The 24,942-nt window shown below is 38.7% G+C and overlaps 1 protein-coding gene across 1 annotated transcript in view; it reads right to left on the bottom strand.

Annotated features, from left to right (window-relative positions):
- Positions 1-24,656, bottom strand: part of specc1 (sperm antigen with calponin homology and coiled-coil domains 1) — a 110,417-nt gene extending 85,761 nt beyond the window's left edge. The window contains exons 1-2 of the mRNA XM_038297610.1: positions 24,502-24,656; positions 23,471-23,606 (exon numbers count right to left, since the gene is read on the bottom strand). Coding sequence (XP_038153538.1) covers positions 23,471-23,606; positions 24,502-24,651 — 286 coding nt within the window. The 5' untranslated portion in view covers positions 24,652-24,656. The remainder of the gene's footprint in view (positions 1-23,470; positions 23,607-24,501) is intronic.
- Between the last annotated feature and the right edge of the window lie 286 nt (positions 24,657-24,942).

Here is a 24,942-nt window from a genome sequence, read left to right as displayed (position 1 = left end):
AAGTAGTGGCTGACATCAGAAACAAACTGCTGCAAAGCAGACTTTTTGCAACATTTCTCAGTTTCAGGACTTTCAGAAAAAAGTTGGTGATGTGAAGCTCCCTGATGTTGGGCATGTGGAACAGGGAAAGCCCTGATGTCTGGCCAAGCTGCAAAGACTGGATATGTGAGAAACTCACAATAAAGATGAGGAGAGAGGTACAGGTCTGGTAGAAAAAAGTCAGAGAGAGTTTCCGGCTAAATAATTTGTTGCTTTGATAATTTTTTTTATAATTTTATGTGTTTATGTTTGGGTAAAGACACACCAACAGGTTGAACCACAGTACGCCATGCTGACATATTTTAAGGTGTTTATTAAGCTGAAACAAGCTTTATTTCACTAAGGGTTTAAACACTTACAAAATGTATGCAGAAGAAGTGTTGGAGGTTATGTGGACAGAAGGGAGTGGGCCATACACATATTATATATTTTAGAGATGGCCAAAACTGAAGGTATATGAAAGCAGGTCTTAGGTCATGAGATCCCAAAGACAGGTGTAGTGTTATATCTTTGGAATCGGACGGACGAAAAGACACATGGCTCAGATGAATACCTAAAAAAGGCACTGCTCGCAGCCAGTAGGAAAATGATATATATATTTGGTTTCTTTCTTAATAAAATGTATGTATAAAAAAAATTATAATAATGTGATCACATTCCAGATTTCTCAAGATAAACTTTGCTTCTCAAACATACATTCCATAAAATTGTCTTTTCATTGCATCATATTTATTTATTATGATTTTAAACCATGTCTTCCTTACTTGTACATAGTAGGTTAGTTTAGTTGAATTTCACTAGTTTTAATCAAGATTTTTTACCTGAAAAAAGTTTGATTGGAACTCAGTGATGTTTGTTAATAAACCACCGGCACAAACCACTAGCTTAAAACACCACACTACATGAGGAAGTAGAAAACAGAGACATTTCCACCTTTTTCAAAGACTCTTCATATCATACAAGAGTGACGTAATTTCTTCCCAAAAGCTTTTCCTAATCTGTTGGTCATAGTGATATTTCTAGTCTACATTTGCAAACCATCGCCAGTAGGGCACTGTTGCTCATCCACAATGAGTTTCTGCGCAGAGCTGTTCGGTAAAGCTACACATTTTTTCTAGGTGTGTAGAGTAAAAATTCTATCCTTGCAGACACTACTTGGGGCGAAGAAAGAATTTCATAGCAAGCATTCGAGTCTTGATCTTGGCACATTGTCTTGGTCTCCACTTAGAACTAGCTTCATGCATTTTATCCTACTGGCTCCTTACTAAAATATATCATCCAGACTATGTTAATGCAATAAAGCAGAAGATTAAGATTCTTATTAAATCTCTGTAACAGTCAAGTATTTCTCCTTTAGGTACTAAGCTATGAAATACTCGAGCAGATAACCATTAGTTTAGGGCAGTCTTTTATGTATAGCTTGGCAACTCTCTCTAGGATGAAGTAAATCTACGAAGATCAAAGTATGGGCTTGTTTATAAGGTCTACGGAGGAGAACTGCTCATTTAGCAATAAAAACACCCATGTGTTGTTTGCAGCAAGCAGCTCCTACAGATGAGAGCACATAATTATCAACAAGAAGAGATTAACTAAGGTTGAACATATGCAGGTAGTGTCCTTCATGGCATCTATAAAGAAATTACCTTAATGTTTAAATGTCAACTTCCAGTAAGCCGAATGCATTTTGTTAATTTAACAAACAGTCATGTGCTGTGCAGGTCTCATTCTTCTTAATGAAATGAGCTTTCAAATCACAGCAGGAGACTTTTGTCTGGACAGCGTCCAGCAGCAGCCGAAGAGCTGCAGCCAGCGTGTCAGCCAGTCAAAAGGTGACAGAGTGCATTGTGAGCAGAGAGTGGAGAGGCTTGAATTTACAGAAAGGGAGGGTAATGGTTGAGGGGTCATGATGAATTAACGACTGCAGGTGGTCACAGTGTCACAAAGTTGGCATCTGAAATGACGCACTGGAATTGGGAAAACAAGCCCACTATGTAAAGGAAACACTCTCTGCCGCTCCCAGGTCTTCCTCTTTGGTTTTGTGGAAATGTAAAAAGCACTAATTTTTATTATTCAGGTGGGAATATAATAAAAAAAATCCACAGTCTATGTTCATGGTCTTCCCTGAGACAAAGTTACAGGGCATGAAACAGGCGTCCATCAGTGAACAATCTGGACTCTCAGGCATTCCTTTCCTCTTACACAAAAGAAAGCAATACGGAGACAGTTGAGCCTGTATGACCGCAACAGTGACTGAGCAGAGACAAGTCCAGTTGTACTAATGTGTCACTGAAAATGCTCTATCACTGTCAAAAAAAAATCCTTCATCGTTTCATATACAATGAAAAGCTTCAACTATATTGAAAAAAATTCATAAAATAATATATATATATATATATATATATATATATATATATTGCACAGTAGCCAATTGGTAACTAATGTAGATTTCTTTTTTTTCTTCTTTTTTTTTCAAAAGGCATTCAAGAATTCCATCAAATACACTGCTTTGTCCCAATTCCTGGTGCAAGGTCTAGTTAATTTCCACCACTAAAAGGCAACAGCCCTGATCACTAATCTAAAGGTGTAGATGGTGAGGGGAGGGTTTCTGGTTCAGAAAATCCTAGAGTCTCATGTAGGATGACGGTGTGGTTCTGTCCACCTTCACAGTGAAAGCACTTACTATGGCTTCTCCAACTACCTAAAAAAAGGTGACTCCTCTCTTTAGGGAAGGGACAGTCTCTGCCCTAAGAAGATGGGTTCAGATATCCTGGAGTATAATGGACTCTATAATCTTAATGACTCAAAGCCAAAAGGCAAAGCTCTCAGTTTACTAGTTAATCCAAGTTCCAACCTATAGAAATTATTTAATAGGAGAAGATGAAATGAGGGTTCCTTAGCTAATCATCCAAAGTGTCCCCAATGCAGAGCCTCTGCTCCTCCCTTTGGAGGCTTTCTGGAGAAGAATCATTAAGGATAGACACGGGAGCAGACCAAGAACCTGCTGGTGGGACTTGAGCGCCTTCTTTCCTCTGAATCTCTTAGGATACACCATCAGTAAAAGCAGAGTGTCTGTGGAGAGAAGAATAATGTGGGTTCCTCTCCCTAATCCATTATCTTATCGACCCATTTTCAGATTAGCAGAACTCAATAGATGGATATCTTGCTGAAGCTCCGGTCAGACATGGGTACAATGCATTCAAAGTCACAATAAAGAATGAGGCCCTATTTCTCAATCAAAATGGCATCATCAGTGCCAAAAACCTACAAAAAAATGTGCTTCCCTTATTTAATAGTGGTTTTAGACTTTAGGAATTAGAAACCCACCTGAAAGCATCCACCATCCACCAAAAGTACATAATATTGCTAGACACTGATATAAATAATTGAAAGTAGCTGTAATAAAGCTGTAATCAAAGGTAATCCAGCTTCAAGGCATGCAGCTTAGAGGCTTAAGCAACGATTGAAATCCAGATATTCTTGTCCAACATCAGTCTATGGTCTTCAATAATTACCATAACATGCTTCTAAACCTTGTGGACAGTCTTCCTAGAGGAGTTTGAGCTGTTATAGTGACAAAGAGTGGAGAAACGATTTTGGGCATAAAAAAAAACGTGTCTCTTTACTGTCAAAATGAGGCCATGATCAAGCACCAAGTTGAATGTAAATTAATTATACCAAACTCTCCCCTGCCAGAACTTCCTTGCCCTTAAGCAGGCAGGCATTTTATTATTCACCGTTTAACCCAATTTAATCTACAGCTTTGTTTAGCAGCACCATTAAAAAGCAGCAGGTTTTCTGTAAAACTGGAATGTTTAACAAAAATTAATCACTTATTTCCTTAAACTGTACACATCTTGACATTTCATAATTAGTTTAAAATTTTTTAATCGAAGGGTGGGAGCGGCTACTACCTACTGGAGTGGGGAAGCAGTACTTCACCCGCCAGGGAGAACGAGCAGCGAGAGTCTACGGCTAGGTGAGGCTAAACTATGGAGGTTGCTGTAGGTGGAAGAATGACAGAATAACACCTTAATTTGGTGCTATTCAGGGTGGGATGTTATGACTGTATAACAAGTAAGATTCTCAGGCTAATAGACTGTACTGTACCTTTATATGGGGGACTGTTGGCCTAGCGGTTAGAGCACTGCGCTTGTACTCTGAGAAGGTTGCTAGTACCCAGTTCGATCCCCACAGCCTGCACTCTGGGTACCTGAGCAAGACACTAAACCCCACAATGCTACCTGGGCGCCGCAAAGTGGCAGCCCACTGCTCTCCAAGGAGATGGGTTAAATGCAAAGGTAAATTTCTCCAATGTGAGATCAATAAAAAGTTCAATTATTATTTACTGTTTGAGACTGAGAACACCAGAAATAAGAAACTAAGTTTCATCTAGTATAAGTATCAGGCAGCCTTAGTACTCTGATCATTGTTTGGGCTATTGTTCCAAGAATAAAACCGCCCCTAAAAACACAGCAGAACTGCATCCAAAGCTAACCCAGATGTCACATTACCGACCTGGAGATAAACCAAAGCTAGCCTCTGAAAGATATAAAAACCACATCAGGATAGGCTGCATTTGGTATGCCCTAAAAATGTAATCACGGTCCAGGCTGATGGACCGCGAAATAAGAGACTTTTTATGACCCGCAAAGTGCTATAATATATTCACTTTAATGTCCGATGCAATGGTCTCAGTTACACTAACAGGACACTCAAACAGAGCACACCTTCTTCAAACACAAAGCTGTGTAAAAAAGCCCGCTGTATTTACCATACCAACTGCTTACTGACACGGAAAGTATGAGTAACTTCCTCACATCCATCAGATGCTGGATAAATCCCTCTCTACGCCACTGTCCTCTGATGTGGGACCAATGACCCTCTCGTTTGTGTCCTTCCATGTTTTTTGGCTTCAAACTCACTGGAGTGGAAATCAGCTGTGACTGGTATTGCTCACCTACAATTTATCAGTGCCAAGAGTAGCAGTAACACTCAGAAGGCATTAACTGTCACCGACTGGATTATCCTAACAGCCAATTGTCAAAATGTCAGCTAAAAAGGGAATACAGCTGGTTTCTCCGATGCTGTATTTGATTTGCTAGAAAAGCTTTAAGCTACATAAATGAATGGCCTCACACCCACATTTAGCAGTTTTTGGCTGAATACCAGAAAACAATTCAGAAAACCAGCAGATTTGCTAATTGTGTTTTTTGATCAGTACAACCATCAACAATTATTATTACCAGTACAACCCAATAACTGTCCAATTTAAGATCCTGAACGCAAAAGGAACATGTTAAAAAAATATATACAGTATATTGTCCAGCTCTACACCGTCGCTCATGCTGACTTGAAATTATTGCCTCAATCAGACCTTCAACCACAAAATATTGACTGATTTTAGTTTGTGACCAAATGCAGTAGTGCCTCCAAAAAGGTAAAAACGAGCAAAACCCAAACAGAAAAATATTACGGAGAGGCTGAGATAAACTCTACATATAATCTTTACCTTAATGTGAAAATCTTGAGATTTAAGTGTAAACTTAAATGTTTATTCTGCAGCAGTTAACAATGTTAGTGCTGCCTTCTTGAAACATGGCTACTGTGGTTGAATTTTCTAATTGGTTAAAATGGTCCAGCTTACCGTAGTAAGTGTCTACATCAAAGGACAGAGATCAGGTATAATGAAAGGTTTAGGTGGACTGAACCTGCATGGTGCTAGAGTTCCTGCTTCCTATACTATGTTTCCTATAGTTGATATATAACCACTACGACAGCTGTTATAACCCTAACAATAAGAAAATTACTTAAGTATTTTGTGCATGAAGACGGCTAGGAAACATAGCATCTTATAGACAGTTGAAACTGGTCGTGTACGACTGACTAAATCTCACATCTCACAAAAAATGCAAAAAATAGTCAATGTAATAAAGTTTTACAACTCTTGTTGTAAGTAGCAACTATCATGAATGCGGAAGTCAAGTATTACTATTATTTTCCAGCGACAATAAAGTTGAAATGTCCTTTTCTGAGGTCAGAAACTTTAACTTTTGAGGATAAATGGAAGGCACAATAAAGTCTAACATTATATCTCATTTACCAGTAATAGGTTGTTTAAAAGTGTCCAACATTGCTGAATAAAACAAAAAAAGAGTGGGCCAAAATTCAACCAAACAAATGAAAATCATTGATTAACAGTTATAATAAACCCTTGGTAGCTGTTGGCCAACTAAATGGTGGTAAAAACAGTTCGGTTACCTTCGTCTTATGCTGAAAATGTTTCGGCTACAGGAAGATGAAGTGTGAACAACTAAGATTTTGATCTTAGTTTTTTTTTATAGCTCCAGATCACAACAAAAGCAGCTCAAATAGCTCTATTGTACAACAAGAAATAAAACAGGCTGTTCAGGATTTATTGAAACATGTTGATCTGAAAGTAACTGATTTGGTAAATCTTTCTTGAGAATGTTTAACACTAGTTTCCTTGCCCTCTTTATAAGAGAGGATGCTGATCATAATCAAGATGAAAAATATGTTGGAGCAAAAAAAAAACTACCCAAATGGGTCCTCAAAGTTTTTGTGTCACCCTCACTCCAACCCCACTCCTTAGAAACGACACATTCAATGTGTTTTTCTCTTATTACTTAAAGTTGCCCAATGTTACTATCCCACTAACTGGCTAAAGACAGACTCTTTAAATGTAACACACTACCTGCTGCACTGATTTTGGCCACCGCCTTGTTTGGAGAAGGCTTGGCAGCTTCCTGAGAAATTAAAGTGAAGAATTCCTATCTATCATCTGCAACAAGAAAGTGTTCCTGATTTTCCATTTTTGACCAAAACTTTCATTAAACAAATATGTTGGAACCTTTTTTGAACTAAAACCTGCACAAAAATGGGCATGTTTGAGTTCTAGCAGAGAAAACACACTGAACACTTGCTTTGGCTTGTTTCCTCGTGTGCGTGTGTAGAGGGGCAAGGGGTTAGAGAAAAGGTTGTCAGTGTCAGTTCAGTTTAGATAACGACCTGCTTATCATGGCTGCAGACAGCCAATCCCTTCGACTTTTAATTCAGAGATAACACCCTCAATGAAATAGGAGTTTCTTAGGTTCCCACGTCTCTTCTCCTGCTTTCAGCATTAAGCATGTTATCTAACTTCCCACTCATAAAAGGTTTCATAGATGTGGATGATTTATTGCCTGGATGAAATGCAAACGAATACAGAACTGCAATAGATTTAAACCTAGTATTCAAGATACACATGCAACACATGATAAACTGTTCCTTTATTAGTCAGAGGCCTAGAAATCTATCATCCAAGCCAATTGTGTTTCAATCTCACCGAAGTGCTGTAGAATTACAGCCAAAAAAACTTTTTAGAATGTGATTTTTAAGACAGTTTCAACTGGAGTTTTGTGTTCTAAACAAAGTTGCTAGAAAGAAAAGAGCACTGCTTCATTAACAGCATATGGCTGACCTCAGCACTCTTTTGAGGAAATACAATTTAAACACCTGCCCCCTAAAGACACTCCAACCTCTTAAAATGAGGGAGACTAAAGGCCAATTTATGCTTCTGACACATAGCCTCTGCAACCGTGTGTGACCACGCCCCCGTGCAGAGGTTCTGCAACTGTCGTTGCGCACCTAAAAAAAATCCTGACTACGCGTCGGACGGTCGCAAACCCGCACAGACCTCAAGCGGAAGTGCGTAGAAAAAAACAACAACTGTGATTGGTCCTCGGTATGCCTTTCTGGCTGTCTGTGTGGTCGTTCTTCTCGATTCAGTGTCGGGGCATGCCATTTTTAAAAACCGAGGAACGACTACAATGGATGACTTCGACGAAAGATTAGCCGGTTTTTTTTGCCAACTCTACTAACAGAACATGTTCCTCTTCAATGTCTAGCAACTCTAGATCCCTCTTCGTGACATTGATATCTTGCAGACACGCCATTGTCGTTTTGAAAGATAAACACTCCCGAAAGCGCCGCCGAAGTTCTTGTGACCATCTGCCGAAGTTCTCGCGAGTTCTCGAATAGGCTCCCTCTTGCGCTTTGGCGGGAAACTGCTGTGCATTCCTAGGATTTCCAGACCGACGGTGCAGAAACATACCAGCAAAACTGGCCCAAGCGACATTTGATGTGTGCGGTTGCAGAAGTCTAATCTGCCCTTAAAGGGAAGCAAAATAGTCGCATTGTTTTAATTTGGTTTGAGAACCCTCTGAGTGTCTGTGACATCTTGTAGAAAGCTAAACACAGCTTGTAACAAATAACCTTTTCATTTAAAATGGAAATTCATTTGGATATCTTCAGAGAAAAAGCATTAAGAAATATTATGGTTCCTAAAAATCAGGCCCCCCCAAAAAACAAAGCAGGTCCCAAAATAGCACTTTGAGGCACACCACAAGAAGTATGAGCTAAAGAAGATAAAATCCTACCCTGGAGGATAAAAAATTATGCTCTTTTTATTCCAAAGCTGGACTTGCAAAAAAACATGAGTTTGGTTGGAGTCAGAATTCCTGCTAGGAAAGTCAGAACTAACATTGTGATTTGGGATAAGGCTTCAACACCTTTAGTTGATGGTGTAAACCATTTCTTTGTTTCTCTCACCGTTTCTACCCCATTTAACTGTTAGCATGCAAAGTGAACATGCTACTTGTGTTTATTTAAAGAAATGTATATTATTTTTTAGCATGTATCGCTAAAAATGTAAATGTATGTGAAAACATCCCAATAGCTTCTCAACTTGCAACTCTACATAAGTGTGTATCGTTGCCAGATCTGGGGTTTCATTTATTAAGGGTTGCTTGGGTTCTAACTAAAAGTGTGTGCACAAAGCTGATTAATTCTCTACAATAGCAATTCAACCAGAATTGCTCCATACAAAGCACCACGTAAATGTCAATGTGTGTTAAAATGAGACAGCTGATCAATGTTTTTTTAATAGTTACCAATAGCAAATACAGGGAAGTGAGCAAAAATTGCAGTTTAGTTGTGTTGGTGAGAAAAGTGGAAAGTTGGATAAATATCTTTGCTAGCGACAGTAGTCCATGAAAAAAAAGTGTTCAAATGCTCAATCTGATATATGGACTGATGGTAATAATAAGGGCATTTGAGACGGCAGAGGGTACTGCCCTTTGTGTTGGCTGTGATATCTCAGATTTATGGATCATGTCATATAATTTTATACATTTGTTCTTGGGCTGAGAGGTTTCATTTGTGAGTCTGCACAAATCACTTTGAAAGAACTTAAGCCAGGACTGTCTTTATTGATCTCACAGTGGATAAATTCACTACTTTTGGACTCAAACATTTGAAAACTGATTTCAAATTTTTTTTGGGATCATTTTTAGCACCTTTTAGTATTTTTACACTGATAAGAGCTAATTACCAGGAACCACAGAGGGGATACCAGCTGTAATCACTGTATGTGGACTGGATCAATGTCTATTATTAACCTGAGAACAAAGATCCAATAGCAATTCTCTAGACCCAGGGACAGGGGCGGATCTAGAAAAATATTTATGGGGTGGCAAGAGGGGGGCAGGAATTTTTTAGGGGTGGCAACATATGGCATTTGTTTACACTGAATTTAATCACAGTTATCACAGTTTGGTGAGAATATTATGTACAATACTAGTGTTTCATGTGAAACAGTTCATATTAATAATACATCGTACAATGTGATCTCACTTAATAGGAGATAGAAGAATGATTACACTACTTCTAGAGGGGCCTTATGACAGGAAAGGTATTAAGGTAAGACACAGGTGCTGAGTCACAGATGTGTGAGATTGACTGTCAGAGAGGCAGCTTTGCAGCATTTGCACAAGAAGAAACTATAGAAAGAAAAAGTTACCCATCAGAGATCTATGGACTGAGCTGTACTAAAGTGAGCAGAACTACACAGTAGAAATAAATGAGTCAAGGCACCCAAACAAGGTACTGGACATCTATGTAATGTTTACTCTGAACACACATTTACCCCATTTGTTCCTCAGTAACTTGACATACAGCAGTTAAGGCAACATGAAAGGGACATTTCATGCATGTAGATCTGCTGTAGATAGAGCTGTATATGGAGGACCAACTCTGCCATATTTAAAAATAAATACAGAAATAAATAAATGCTCAATAAATAAATAAGCATACAATTAATTGCCACCAAAAATACAATCAACAAATAAATGTAATTAGAAATTATATTATAATGGCAGGCAGAAATGTTAAAAGGGCAGGCAGAAAGAAATAGCGGCGAAGAAATAACTAGGGTAAAAAAATACAAAGGAAGAATAAAACAGACAAAAATATGATAACATGCACATAAATAAATACTTAAAAATATAAGTAATTAAAAAATGAAGTTGAAGATAATAAATAACAAAAAAAATAAATAAGGTAAATATTAAAAAGGCAAAGAAATAAAGAAGCCAATTAAAAGAGTTATATACCGTTATGACTAGCTGTATAATTTAATTTCTACTTACATTTATTTGTTGTTTGTATTTTTGGTGGCAATTAATTGTATGCTTATTTATTTATTAAGCATTTATTTATTTCTGTATTTATTTTTAAATATGGCAGAGTTGGTCCTCCATACTGCTGTATCAACAAATCAACAAAAAGGCGGGTTCTGTATGTTACATCAAAATCTCCACAAATCTGAAAAGAAGCAACATAAAAATACATTTTGCCTGTGAGTAGGTTCATACGGGTCATTTCTGGATAATTTCATATTATATATACAAAAAAAGAAACAACAACACTGCTTCATATTAAGCAGGATTCACACCAGTATCACATTTTTTACTTTTAACACTTTTGGTTTTATTAAAGGAAATATCAGATTTTCTCAGGTGCCAAAACAAAATGTAACAGCTGTGTAAAGGCTCACCAGAGAGCATAACATAAAGTTAACATGACTATAACAGCTGAATGCAGTGATTTCCATGTTGCTCAGCAAGGCGCTTCACAACTTTATTTAGATCCAATGCCTTTGTGCATTTTGATTTGAGTAAAACCAAACTTGATCGTCTCTTTTCTGTCATAGTTGACCGAAAATATGTCTTTATGAGGCTGAGACGTCAGGCCTGACTAACATCATAGTTAGAGAAATAACATTCTGCAACCTGATTTTTATCATCTCAAAATCAGCATTGCAGCTATGCTAGCAACATTGTGTTTTCATTATGATTTCATTTCTCGATAGATAGTTAATCAATTTTTACCTGTTTCATCCAGTTTCTCCTCTCCCTATGACCCCTAGCTCCCTCGCTTTGCCCCATTTGGTTTTCAAAACAATCAGTCTCAGTCACTCTCGCGTCATCTCGTGCTGCATTCACTGCAGTCCGACATTGGAAATTAGCAGTCATAATTCTCAAATGATCCATAATTTATAAGCCTCGCCACCCCTACCGCCAACTGGGGTGGCAGCAGGGGTGGCAAGGCTGTCATTTAGGGTGGCATTTGCCACCCTATGCCACCCCAGTAGATCCGCCTATGCCCAGAGAGTTTAATAAACTCAAAAGCCAGTCATCACCGTGGGTTAGGAAATCTTGGTGATCCCCAAAAACACGTTCCCTGTTACTAAGTGTTTACAAGTCCTCCAGTCGGCCGCCGTCCATCACCAACAATTAAACATGGGTGTCACAACAGTGTTTTAATATTTACAGCAAGTGGTGTAAATTGGCTCACATCTTTTTACATTTATGTATTGATCTGTGGTATGTCTCACCCTGAAGATCATTGGGAAGAGGAATGTGATCATCAGCCCTTTTTTTAAATTAATTTTACCCCTTTCCCACTGGCAGAAAAACCTGTTTAAACCCGGGAACAATCAGCATTTAGTGGAAGTAGGAACAGCTCACTGACGCATGTATACCCAGGTCAAACGACTCAGCAAGTAAACCGCGTTAAATTGAACCCGCCTCGGCTCTGCTCGGCATGCAGTGGGAATACCGGCCCCAGTCTGACTTGCTAAATTACGTGATGACTTTAAGCTCAAGGTAAGTATGTCACAACATTGCGCCGGTCGCGTCTTAAATAACAAGCCCAAACAACTCTGCTTATATTAGAAAAACATGGCACAGCACTGGCAAGATAGAGATATTTGGGAGCTCTTTCTTATCTGTGGAAAAGAGGTCGCCAGGTTTCAGGCATCGTATGAGTATGCTCTGGTTCCCGTCAGTGTTGCTCTCAAATTATTTAATTCACAGATTTCCGTCACACTGTCGACATCAGCAATGCCCACCCAGTATGATGCCGTCATCAGACACGCAGTGGTGAAGGACAGTGGCCACGCAGCTTTCCAGCAGGTGGTTAGACTCGGCTTTTTGGTCACTTGAGAAAAGAGCCAAAAGCCTATTGTTAGAGGGTCAACTCGGTTTTAATAAAACCTGGGTTTTCATTGTGAAAGCGGCTTTGGAAAGGTCCTCATACGTAGCAATGGTTCACCAGTACAAGCCAGTAAATTACAATGTGATTTTGGGTGGTTTATGATGATGTTTGACCATGATTAATATTTAATATAAAATGAAAACTAAACATTTTGGAGGACTTAGGCTACAGCCACATTGTAGACAAATGATTTTTCTCTGACATGCAACTTGTGTCTGACTTTCTCATTTTCAGAGCAGCCCAATTCCCATCTTTTCATCTGCAAAAAAAACCTGACTTGGGCCACTTCCATATGTGGTACTACATGAAATACAGAGTATTTCTGCTTCTGTCTGTCTTATTCTGGTTTCAAATCTCCAACTCATCATTGATGCTGTTGTTCTCTACTGTCCTCCAAATTGTGGGTATCCTGGGTATGGGTGAGGGAACAAATTTGTTTTTTATAAATCCCATCCTTTGCTTGGAAAATGGCGTAGCAATTTTAAAGCCCCCTTTGTGGGAGCTTAAGCTTTATATAACACCCCTGATCTCCAACCTTTGAGATAAATCAAACAATCTCCCTTATAGATCAAATCTGAACCGGAGTAAAGCCAAGCATTTTATATTGACATGTTTTTTGACCTTATAAACTATGTGCTTATGTCATGCCTAATTCATTGAGATATGACATAAAAAGAAAATGTTGAAATAAGGTGTGTAAATAAATATAAAAATATGAGTCTATATTTCTAAACTTTAGGTCAATCAGTGGGCAGACCAGCAATCCATTTTATTACGAAGCTTCTTGTAGGAATTCAGGAGTTAAGGAGTGCCACACTGAACACAGAGTAAATATTTACATTTTTTAGAAAAAAGAAATACTGATTACACAGAGAACTCCAACTTAAAGCCGTAGCTACACACTCTTATTACCTCTGAGTATTTATTTCTGCTGTGAGTCTCTTGTCAGTAGCAAACTAAATTATTTTGTTCTGCAAGCAGAAAATAACTACTACAACAATATCTTCATCTCATCATCCTTCTGTGTAAATAATACATGAAATGTTAACTGTAGCAGTGTGCACACAGAAAAAGAAACCAGGAGCTAATCTTTTCCAGCATACAACAGCTTGTAATTGTCGCCTTCTATTCTGAGACTACAGCGCTCTATCATCCAGCTGCACCCGTCCCTGGAAGGATGCAGCTTATTACAAACCCAAGATAAAACACTGTTTGTGTGTCTCTTCCCACGGAGACAATTGGTACACACATAAAACGTTGTAATAAGACAAATGCTCTTGGCTGTCCTGGTAAGCAGTGGTTAGAGGGATGTGGAGGAGCTCGGTTGTTTTGTCCCTGGATAAAACTGAAGCTGCTAGCGAGTGCAGTTCAGGGCAACTTTGAAATGGAAATCTCAGAGCTCTGGGCAGAGGACGGATGTGACTGTGAGACTGATGATAGCATCTCCTCAGTAAGGTGCCCTATAGTGCTTACAGTTAAATCCAACTCGGTGCCTTCTCTCTCCTGACTACTATAGCTGACACACATGCAGACCTGCACAGGTTGTGTGACGAAATACACCATCAGGCGCAAAATATGATTGATTGTTGGCAAAAATCCCGGCAGAGTAGCTGCACAGAAAACTATGTTTCCTAAAAATAAGTAGTAAGAATCAGCCACTACTTTGTTGATGGTATCAATCAGAACTCGTCTTAGTCCAGATTTATGAGCCCAGATCTATTGTGTTCTGGTGCGTTACACAAGTAAAAAAAAAGGAATGATCGGATGAGAGCAATTCTAAAGCACATGAATCTAACCTGACTCCGTCTCCTCCGGTCTCCCTGCTTGGTTTCCCATGTTGGTTCGCTCCCTGACTCCCACACCCTAGAATGAGGCAGACTAATCCAAGAATCTGTGACTGCAGGGGGAGAGGTGTGTGTCAATGTCCAGACCACCGTCTCTGCTCGGCTCTCACAATCACCTCTGGTCAGTCACATGTCGACAAAACCATAAAAGATAAAAAAAAAAAATCCTCCTCTCCCTCTGGTCCTCGCTGCTTCTCTCCACGTCTCGCTGGGGTTGTGTAAGTGTGTGTGGGCATGTGTGCGGAGGCAGGCAGTGTGTAGCGCCAGTTTGTGAGACGGAGCGTGTGTGAGAATGTATGCAATGCCGTTCGTCCTCCAATATAGTGACAGTGTGTCACTCTGGCATGCAGCAGACTTGTGTGCACCTCATTACTGCTGTGATCACTGGGAGGAGTGGCTTTCTGTGAACACACACATGCATGCAGACGCCTCCTCCTCCCAGTTTACTCTCAACAGTAGGAGGTAAGCAGTGGTGACCCATCACTCTCAGGACATATAAGTGGGAGAAGGATGAAGAGGAAAACGGAAAGACAGTCAGGATGTGGATTTTTGCCAGAGGAACAGTACCGCGCCTGCTTTGAACTTGAAATTATTTTACCTTCAAGAGACAGAATTTCAACTGTACTGGGGTGGTCTTGCTTCTGTAATTCAGAGGAGATATTTTGGCCTTCTAGATTAACTGGCCTATAGGGGAAGCAGGGAACGATAGCAAGGTAGTGTTAAAGCTTTAGCCTGGGCAACAAGACTGAATTATATGGTGTGTAATTTACAACAAACACAGATCTGGCAGGACCAATCACAGCGCAGAGGGCGGGACTTTACGATGCGTGAGTCTCAATGCCAGAATTACCCAGAACACAGCAGCGTATTTCTGCTAGCATTACAACAAGCAGGTGACCAGAGTGGATCTATTTGGCAATGAAAATCAAGAACGTACTACAGAGCACATCTTTATCATCAGATTTTGTAGGCAGAACCGCCAGAAATCTTTCACTGGAGAGTTTCTTCGACATTTTGACATGTTTCACGGACTACACAGTTACAAACATAGAGCACATCTTTGGAGTCATATCTGTAGTAAGCTGATTGGTTCTAACCTGAGGCTAAACCTGTTAGTCCCGCCTCTGACATTGAGCTCCTCCATCCCTTACCAGACTGTTATGACGTACCAGTCCGGATGACCAGCATAGTACTACTGGTGTGTTAAATATTGCTTTGTTCACCTGGCACACAACTTTTCCAACTGGACATACAAAAAAAAAAACAGTGTTATAACAATAACCATTTAACTCTTTCTAACATTTTTGCAGTACTTTGTAAAAATGCACAACCCTTAGTAAATTTAAGTTTAAAATAGAAGCCAGAGCAGGACTAACCCATATAAACCCTGCTAAGTAATGATAATCTACTGTGATAGTAAACAACCACATGAGAAAAAATGAAAGTAATGAATTCTAAAAAGACAAAATAATGGAATTTTAAAGGTTAACAGGATAGATTATGCATAAGAAATTATGTTTGGAGACTACTGAACTAGCTATCTGATTCAGCCTCCTGAAACATTCTGATTAACACGATTTAAAGACTATGAAGGTCACCAACAGTAGGTAAGATATAAACTATTCATTAACTTTGCTTTTAACGACGAACATATTTCCAAATAGCCAAAATTGTACTACCTGTAACAAAGGAAAACGTACACAGCCAACTTTCAGCCAGCTGACCCGCAGCTTGCAGCGAAAGGATAACCTGCAGTAACTTAAATGCTTTATGCTCTTTTCAGTCTGAGAAAAGTAAGACCGATTTTTTAAAAAGCCATGTTGTACCTGAACAAGCAGCCTTTAGTCAATTTTAACAAATAGAGCGATTTTTCTGATGGACTCTGATGGTTAATAGCAGCAAGAAAGCAGTGTGGATTGTGACACTGATGAAAGAGGAATCTTTAATATGAGGAAATATATAGGAAAGTTTTTATCACCAAATAAAATTTGTTCTCCTGGAAACGCTACCTTTAAAAGATTTATCTAAATATATAATTTTTTTTAGCCTATAGTTATTAAATAACTATAGTATTAAATCACTGAAAGTACAAAAATGGGTTTTATAGTTTTATATAATTGAATGGGTAGTTTTTGGGGTTTTTTCCGCATCTACTTGACTTAGGAACAAGTTTTCAAGAGGAGTCCATTCTTTTTAGTAAACAAACACGTCTCTAATCCATCTAGGAATGTTCTGCTCACCACAGGAGGCCTTCTCTGAGGACCAACGGGCCCTTTTGCAGAACCAGTAGGACCATTCTCTCCTGTGTCTGCCTTTCACACATTTGTTTGGGATGAGGAAACTTTCTATGCTTTAATTGATCTAAAACAGGACAGCTATGTTTTCTTAGTTGATTCCAGCCACATTTAAACTTATTAAAAATTATGCTTCTCAAACAAAAAACATTTTCCCGCCAGCACACAACAGGGGAAACTTTTGACCAACTTTAAACTGAGGATACAACACAGCAATACATACTGTTCATTTGCACATGTGAACAAGGCAGACCAGGAGATATTATACAGGATTCATTATGATGGCATGATTTTAACGTCTGGCAGCATGTCTAAGCATGCATGTCCTTTAAATCATTGACTGTGTGTGTGTTTTTAAGCCTGAGTGCTCATGCAGTCTGACGCCTCATCGTGGACTGAGGTGCACATGATTAATTAATCTGACAGATAGGAGCAACTCTCAGACCATGCCTCTCGCTCTCTCAGTTGCAATTAGACAAAGTCAAACTGCAATGAGGTTCCTGCTGTCTTTGTAGGCTTTACGAGCACAACTCTTTATAGAGTTCATCTTATTTAGTGATTCTTTAGATCATTGCCATGGATAAACCAGATTTTAATTAGACAGTCTTACTCTGAAGTTCCATTAATAAAATACAAAGAGGACAAACAAAGAGGAAGTAGAACGTCATAAACATGCTTGGAAAACAATGTAAGAAAGGCATAAATCACCACCTGATGGAGCTTTTATAAAACAGAGCCAAAGAAAAGTCTTGAAACTCATCAGCCAATAGGAATTTTTGTCAGCATGAGACAAGCTGCGGATGCATAGAGTGACGTATCTGCAGTAAGACTGCTGACATTTGACAAACAGTGGTCCTCGATGGTTTAGAGTAGGTATTCTCAAAGTCGGTCGTCGAGGGCCACTGTGCTACAGGTCTTGGAGTTTTTCTTCTTTACTACATCTGATTCAGATGACTGCAATTCAGTAAATCACTATCAGCCATCAATAGAAATAAGCTTTGCTGAAGGAACTAAACCTTTTAAAACCTGCAGGACAGCAGCCCTCGAGGAACGTCTTTGGGCATGTCTGGTTTAGAGAGATGTTTGTTCATCAAAAAAATCCACTCTGTAAAACCTAATTTCTAGTGAACAGAACAAAATTTCCATTAACTTGATGCTTATTCTCATCCTAAATAAGTAATCTGAACTGATCATAAATGCTGGATAACCTTTGACGCCTTTTAGCAATGGGTGTGGCTAGACAACACCTTGAGTGACAACACAATATAGTCATAACGCTTATAAATTAAAGTTTAATTAGTGGGGAGTAATAATGTGACCTGTTGATTACTCGATACTTCAACCTTTGGTTTTACATGGATTAAGAGTAAATGAAACATGACAATATCTTTATTGATGCCATAATTACATCTGAAGAGTGTTTTGGGATCCAAACAGGAAGCTTCCTGAAAATGGATGGTTTACTTTGTTATCCTAATTTTAAAAAAACTTTACCAAACTAGCTTAAATTAACCTTATAAGATATACAAAGTTTTTGGTACACTGAAGGAGGACTGTTCAAAAAATGTCCATCTACCCATGTCTTACAATCTTAGATCTAGCCAAAAACTTTTCTTGGTCTTTTTTTTAGACTGATATGCTAAACAAGAGCAGAGTAGGGATGCTCAGATTCAATATTAACATCAGAAATCATTCCATGTCCGACAAAAAACTAAAATACGAATATATCAGCCTGCATCTAAAATCTCAAGCAAATAGAGGCACTTTGCTTTTATCTGCTTCTGTATAAATGTCACCTAATGGTAATTTAATAATGATCCTTTAATAATAAAAGGGTGTGTTTTTCTCATACCTTTTTTTCTCTATCAATACCATTTGATAAAGCCTTTTCTAACATCTCACACTATATAATTGATATCAGCAGTATGTGTGTTTCTTGCTGATAGCGTATCAAGAGAATATCGGTATCGGTCAATACTCAAAGCTGAAATGTTGGTGTCAGAAGTTAAACAGCTATATCAGGAAGCCCATACAAGAAAGTCTCCTGAAATCAATTCAAATCAGTTTATTTATATAGCGCAAATTTACAACACATGTCGTCTCAAGGCACTTTATAGTTCACCAATTCATACAATCAATGAAAATACAACATAGATTAAAAAAAGACATTAACGTTTTCAGATTTGTTTGCAGGACAATCACACATGTCAATCGATTGTATTAACATCTGTAGGATCCATGTGTGTCTATTGGCTCTTGAATGCAGCTTCAGTCTATGAAGCTACATCAAATTCCTTCTTTTTCAGACAGTCCTCTCAAGGCAGTAGCTAAACCCGGTACTGGTGCATGCTTCCTACCCCCTTCTGTTCTATCTTTCCATTTAGCTTTCTACAAATGTCCTTGAATAAAACACTCTAAACAACCAGCTTCTCTAGCTGTGACTTTGTGGCTTGTTCTTGTGGTATGTGTGTGAATGACTGTCCTCTAGACATCTGTCCAGTCAGGACTTTTCCCGTCGTTACCATCAGGGCCAGAACATGGCTGCTGCGTGACATGTATACTTTAAACATGCTTATTTTGTGTTATTTGATCTTTTACTTTATGAATCACTGGATTTTGGGGCTCTTTAACATTAAATGAAATGCATGAAATATTTAATCTTTAAGTAGAAGATGTATATAACCTATAACCTCAAACAGACTGCAAAAAATATGAAACTACATGTATACCTCATGCTGAATCCCAACAGCATGCATATACAGCGTTGAATGGAGATCCATCTAAGAGAAAAATCTAGTTCAGTGAGTGGAATAGATCAGGGACAAATGAATCAGCGAGGGTCCTTTTGTTCAGATTACACAAACACCAATGATCAGCGCGAGGGGATCAATTGAACAACAGTGAAATAAAGCACCCATCAATGAAGAACACATTTATCCAGTTATGCCTTGCAGGCATACCAAAGAAGCTTTTCATTTATAGATCAGGGAACTTTTCTTCTCTTCTGTTGTTCCTCGGGGACCCTTCCCTGAGTGAAAGCCTTCCTGAATTATTGATGAAGAGCTTTAAATAAGTCATCACTATTGGGTTGGATTTTAACTCTTTGTCTGGCAGAGTTGGTAGAGTGCCAGATGGAACTGGAACAACACCCCATTAGCAAAAATAACAGTTTTTGACTCATTAGTGAATCCTGCTGTGAGGGTAAGGGAGGGAGGGGGCCGATGGGAGGCCAGGGGCTTTCAGAGTGTGTGTGCGTGCATCTAAGCAGCCAGAGGTATTTAGATGTTTTTTGTTTTGTTCGTCTTTTTTTTCTACAAACATTAAACCCTACAGTAAAAGTATAATCTAAAAAAACAACTCTGTGGGAGGAATCAGGGCTCATATTTTCATGCAAAAAGAAAATGTTATTAATAAAAATGGAGAGCTGTGCAAAATAGTTCATTTAGCAGATGTATTTTTTTTTATGTTAAAGTCACAAATCTCTGCATTTTTCAGTTAGATTTTATATAATATCAGGCAGTTGGGGCTGCAGTTATATAATTTTCGTTATATTTCACCTCTAGAGACAAAAAAGCAAATCAAAATACAGGACATGGGATTTAAGATGTTCAAGTAAAAATACTGATCAAACTATAGATCAGGGGTGTGCAACCTGCGGCTCCAGAGCCACAAGTGGCTCTTTGGATCCCTGAATTGCTCCTAATAGTGGCTAAAATTATAAAGAACCAACCAAACCTTTTAAATACACTGCCTGGCCAAAAAAAAAGTCGGCACCAAAAAAAAGGTCACTCACTCTAATACTTTGTTGGACCGCCTTTAGCTTTGATTACGGCACGCATTCGCTGTGGCATTGTTTCGATAAGCTTATGCAATGTCAAAAGATTTATTTCCATCCAGTGTTGCATTAATTTTCCACCAAAATGTTGCATTGATGATGGTAGAGTCTGACCGCTGCGCAAAGCCCTCTCTAGCACATCCCAAAGATTCTCAATGGGGTTGTGGTCTGGACTCTGTGGCCAGTCCATGTGTGAAAATGATGTGTCATACTCCCTGAACCAGTCTTTCACAATTTGAGCCTGATGAATCCTGGCATTGTCATCTTGGAATATGCCTGCGCCATCAGGGAAGAAAAAGTCCATTGATGGAATAACCTGAACCTAGACCTGACCAACTGCAGCAACCCCAGATCATAACACCGCCCCCACAGGCTTGTACAGTAGGCACTAGGCATGGTGGGTGCATCACTTCACCTGCCTCTCTTCTTACCCTGATTCGCGCATCACTCTGGAACAGGGTAAATCTGGACTCATTAGACCACATGACCTTCTTCCATTGACCCACAGTCCAATCTTTATGCTCCCTAGCAAACTGAAGCCTTTTTTCCAGTTAGCCTGACTGATTATTGTTTTTCTTACAGCTACACAGCTGTTCAGTCCCAATCCCTTGATTTCCCTTCGCATTGTGCGTGTGGAAACTTTCAGTATTAAACATAGCCCTGAGTTCTACTGTTGTTTTTCTTCGATTTGATCTTGATCACGATCATTCAGGATTTTTTTCCAGCCACATTTCTTCCTTGAAGATGATGGGTCCCCACTATCCTTCCAGATTTTAATAATGCATTGGACAGTTCTTAACCCAATTTTAGTAGTTTCTGCAATCTCTTTAGATGTTTTCTCTGCTTGATGCATTCCAATGATTTGACCCTTCTCAAACAGACTAACATCTTTTCCACGACCACGGGATGTGTCTTTCGACATTGTTGTGTAGGAAATGAGAAGCAAGTCATTGCACCAGTTGGGGTTAAATAACTTGTTGCCAGCTGAAAGATAATCGCCCATGCAGTAATTATCCAATAGAAGGCTTGTACCTATTTGCTTAGTTGAATCCAGGTGGCGACTTTTTTTTTGGCCAGGCAGTGTATAACAACATATTCTGCTTTTCATGGCTTTAGCTTTTTTAAATGAATTTCAGTCAGTTGAAAATTCACCCAAAGAATGAATTGAAATAATCAATACTAGTCATATGTTGTTAAAATTTTGTTTTTTTTGTCTTACTTTCGAAAAAGGATTTTTTTTTTTTACATAATTTTCCACAAACATTAACATCCAATAGACGAAAATCGGTGCAATTTAGTATTTTCCTCATTTCTAAACCTACAAATAGAAAGAAATGACAACAGATTTCCTATAGCAGATATATGACTTAATTAGTAAGCTATGTTTTATTAAAAGTTTGTGTGAAATTTGTGGCTCTAAATCTCGTTTACTTTCCTGAACTTGAGGAGAAATGGTTCCTTTGATTTCAAAAGTTGCAGAAACCTGCTATAGAGGTCGTTATTTGCTGAGAATTTTGAAAACAATATTTAAAACAAAAAACAATTTTTTCAAAGAAAGACACTTAATATAAAACACAGCGATACTATTCTGTGTTTCTTTAAGGCAAAGATGCTCAGAGCCCTGACAGCAATGCAACACAGAACATATTTTGCTTCATCAGTAAAGAAGTCTGAAAACATCAGGATTTAAAACCTCTTAAAGATATTTTCAACCAAACATCAGTCAATGCTAACATTGAAGACTTTTCAAAGTAGCACATTTCAAAGGCTAGTAAAATATCACAGGTTATCACCCTACTCTATATTAAAATTGTTTTATTTATTTTTTAAGGATATCTAACAGCCATGAAGTCAGATTTTAGATTTGGCATTTAGGGCTGCATAACGACTGTGGAAGCTTACACACATGGTTAACCAGCGCCACCCTTTCAGGTGTCACATCGCATTTTCCACACTCGAACTAGCTTGCTTTTTGAAAGTGACTTGACATATCCACTCACCGTCTGGTTTTATATGTCAAGATGCACAAAGGCGACTTTTCACTGAGTTTCCACATCAGGGAGCAAACAAGGCTGCTGGCCTGAGGGATGTTACAGGGAAAGCAGAAATTCTTTTTTAAACGTGCCTTATAATTGTTCTTTGTTAGATAATCTAATAAAAGCCAATCAAGTGTAAAAAGATCCTAAATAGAGAGTAAATCCTTTATAGCTCCATGATATAAGGACTCAGGATGGTTTAAAGCCTAAATTCTCATCGACAACCAACAGTTTCCTACAAATCTAGGTCAATTGAGAACAACAACTTTAATTATTTATCATGAATTGCAAAATGTGAATTTCTTGTCCTCGGGTGTGAAAAAAAGCCCAACCTGTTAATTAGAGCACAATGCAGCGAAAGTTGATCATGTTCTAATTATGTTTAAATGGACAAAGAGCAGAAGGCTTTGATTTCTCTGCTTCTCCAGAGTCTTTCTGCGACAGAGGATGAGCGAGACCCCTTTGAAGGAGGAAATCACGAGCAGAGAAGCATCCACACACTGTGGGAATCAATTTCTACCGTAGTTTCTTAAACCGGATCTCCAAATCATTTTAGCTCCTCCCATTAAGTGATATGCCAATGTATGTATTGAGTGTTTCAAATCACTGCTGATCATGACATAATGACGGGTTTTTATGAACGCAAAAAAAGCTGAACAACCAGAAAGTAGATAAGATGCATAAAGTCTCTATGCAGGAAATAATATGAATAAATAAGAAAACAAGGTCAATCTATAACCCATGGCACATAATTGAGATATAAACAAGTTACCCTAAACCAACATCTAAAGATAAAGAGAAGAAAGAGCCTCTTAACTTTTACCTGTTTCCTTATTTCACTATTAGATCCCTTTAAAAAGGACAAACCAAAAGAACAGTGAAAATAAATGAATGGACTCAGCTTTTAGACTGCCTGTTATCACTTCAGCCTGAGCTCCAACATAAGCTTTAGTAGAACGCTGAGGCCATCTAGCTGTGGCAGCAAGTTATTACACCATCAGTGCAGCGCAAGAAGTTGTGGTCGCCTACCTGAAAGGCTGCGAGGACGGGCCTCTGCCAGATCAGAAATCCCTCCAGTAGTGATGGTCTTCTTCATGCGGGAGCTGGCAGCTGCTGCCCCAATAGCAGGCTTTGTCAAGGCATCATCGCTGCTGGCTCGTTTCAGCTATAAACACATCTTAGGTTAGTGATATTACACAGCAAAAACATTATTCATACCTCGTAAACATTTTCACATTTCACCAACAACTTCAAGTTATAAACACAAATTAAAAAAATTATAAAAGAGTGAACAGCCTTTGTTTTAGCCCCGTTTTTACTACGATTCCCCTAAATTAAATCCAGTGCAACCAACTTCACCTATTCAGTGAATGGGTTCAACCTCTTAGGTAAAGAATATCAGTATAAATCATACTGTGAAGGCATCAGAGCTATGTATCATGAAAACTGAGGAACACAGCAGAGAGGTCTGGAAGAAAGTTGCAGTGAAATAGAAACCAGGGGAAAAAAAGAACATCAAAAATAAAAAAGGGATTTGACAAAACAAGCAAGACATGGTCGTCCATCTAAACTGAAAGAGCAAAGAAAGCAGTGATCACAGCAAGGCCGTAAGAGGTCTGCAGTCTATCAAAGGTGCTACAGGACACACTGCTGAAATGTGGAGGGATGAGCTCTGGTCAGAGCTTTAACTCAAGAAGGGTGAATATAAACACACAGCATACGTTAAGATGGAAAACGTTTCTTCCATCTAACAATTACACACTAAATTAGTGTTAGTCTATTACATAAAATCCCACAGCATCAAAAAAATAATCAAAATGTGAAAAAGCTCAACCATCATTAGAATAGGGACCCTCTTCATTTGCAGAGTGAGCACTAACAAGGGATTTGTCTTTAGCGTCCAATGCTCACATCCCATCACTGTTGCTTAGATTTGTAAAGACTTTAAAGGAAATTAAAAATAAAGATTGAACATGGGGGAATTAGCAATACTCTTCAGATTTAATGATCATATTCTATGTCCAGGTTAGCAAACAAACAGCAATCTGCATGTTACTCACCCTGCTGAGGCGCTGGTCTGAAGCCATCGTGTTGGAAGATCTGGAGGTCTTCAAGGCTGCAGAAGTTGAGGTAGGGGACGTCAAGGAGGCCTGCCTCACCTGAAGACCTGGCCTGGGAAGCCCCGCCTTGGTGGTGCCCGGTTTAAGCATGGCTGTCTGTTAGGGTGGGACGACAGTATAGAGGATCAATCTTAACAAACTTACTTATTGTATTGACTACATATATTAATTTAGGACCTTTTCCAAAGATGAGCCAATGATCAGCCTAAATACAATAACGTATGAGCATTTTTTTTGTGTGAAAGCTTTTAACTCTTAAGCCAGGAGGCTCGCATTAAATCACTAATCTGATATAAATCAAGTAAAGCTCCAAAGCTTTAAAATGTAAAAAATAAACATGAAAAATTTATTTAAAAAATACATTTGGCAGATTTCTGCCCA

This window comes from Cyprinodon tularosa, unplaced genomic scaffold, assembly GCF_016077235.1.
Source record: "Cyprinodon tularosa strain WSP-4 unplaced genomic scaffold, ASM1607723v1 ctg392, whole genome shotgun sequence".
Taxonomy (NCBI): domain Eukaryota; kingdom Metazoa; phylum Chordata; class Actinopteri; order Cyprinodontiformes; family Cyprinodontidae; genus Cyprinodon; species Cyprinodon tularosa.
Note: the sequence above shows the minus strand (reverse complement) of the source record. Positions and strands in the feature narration are given on the sequence as shown.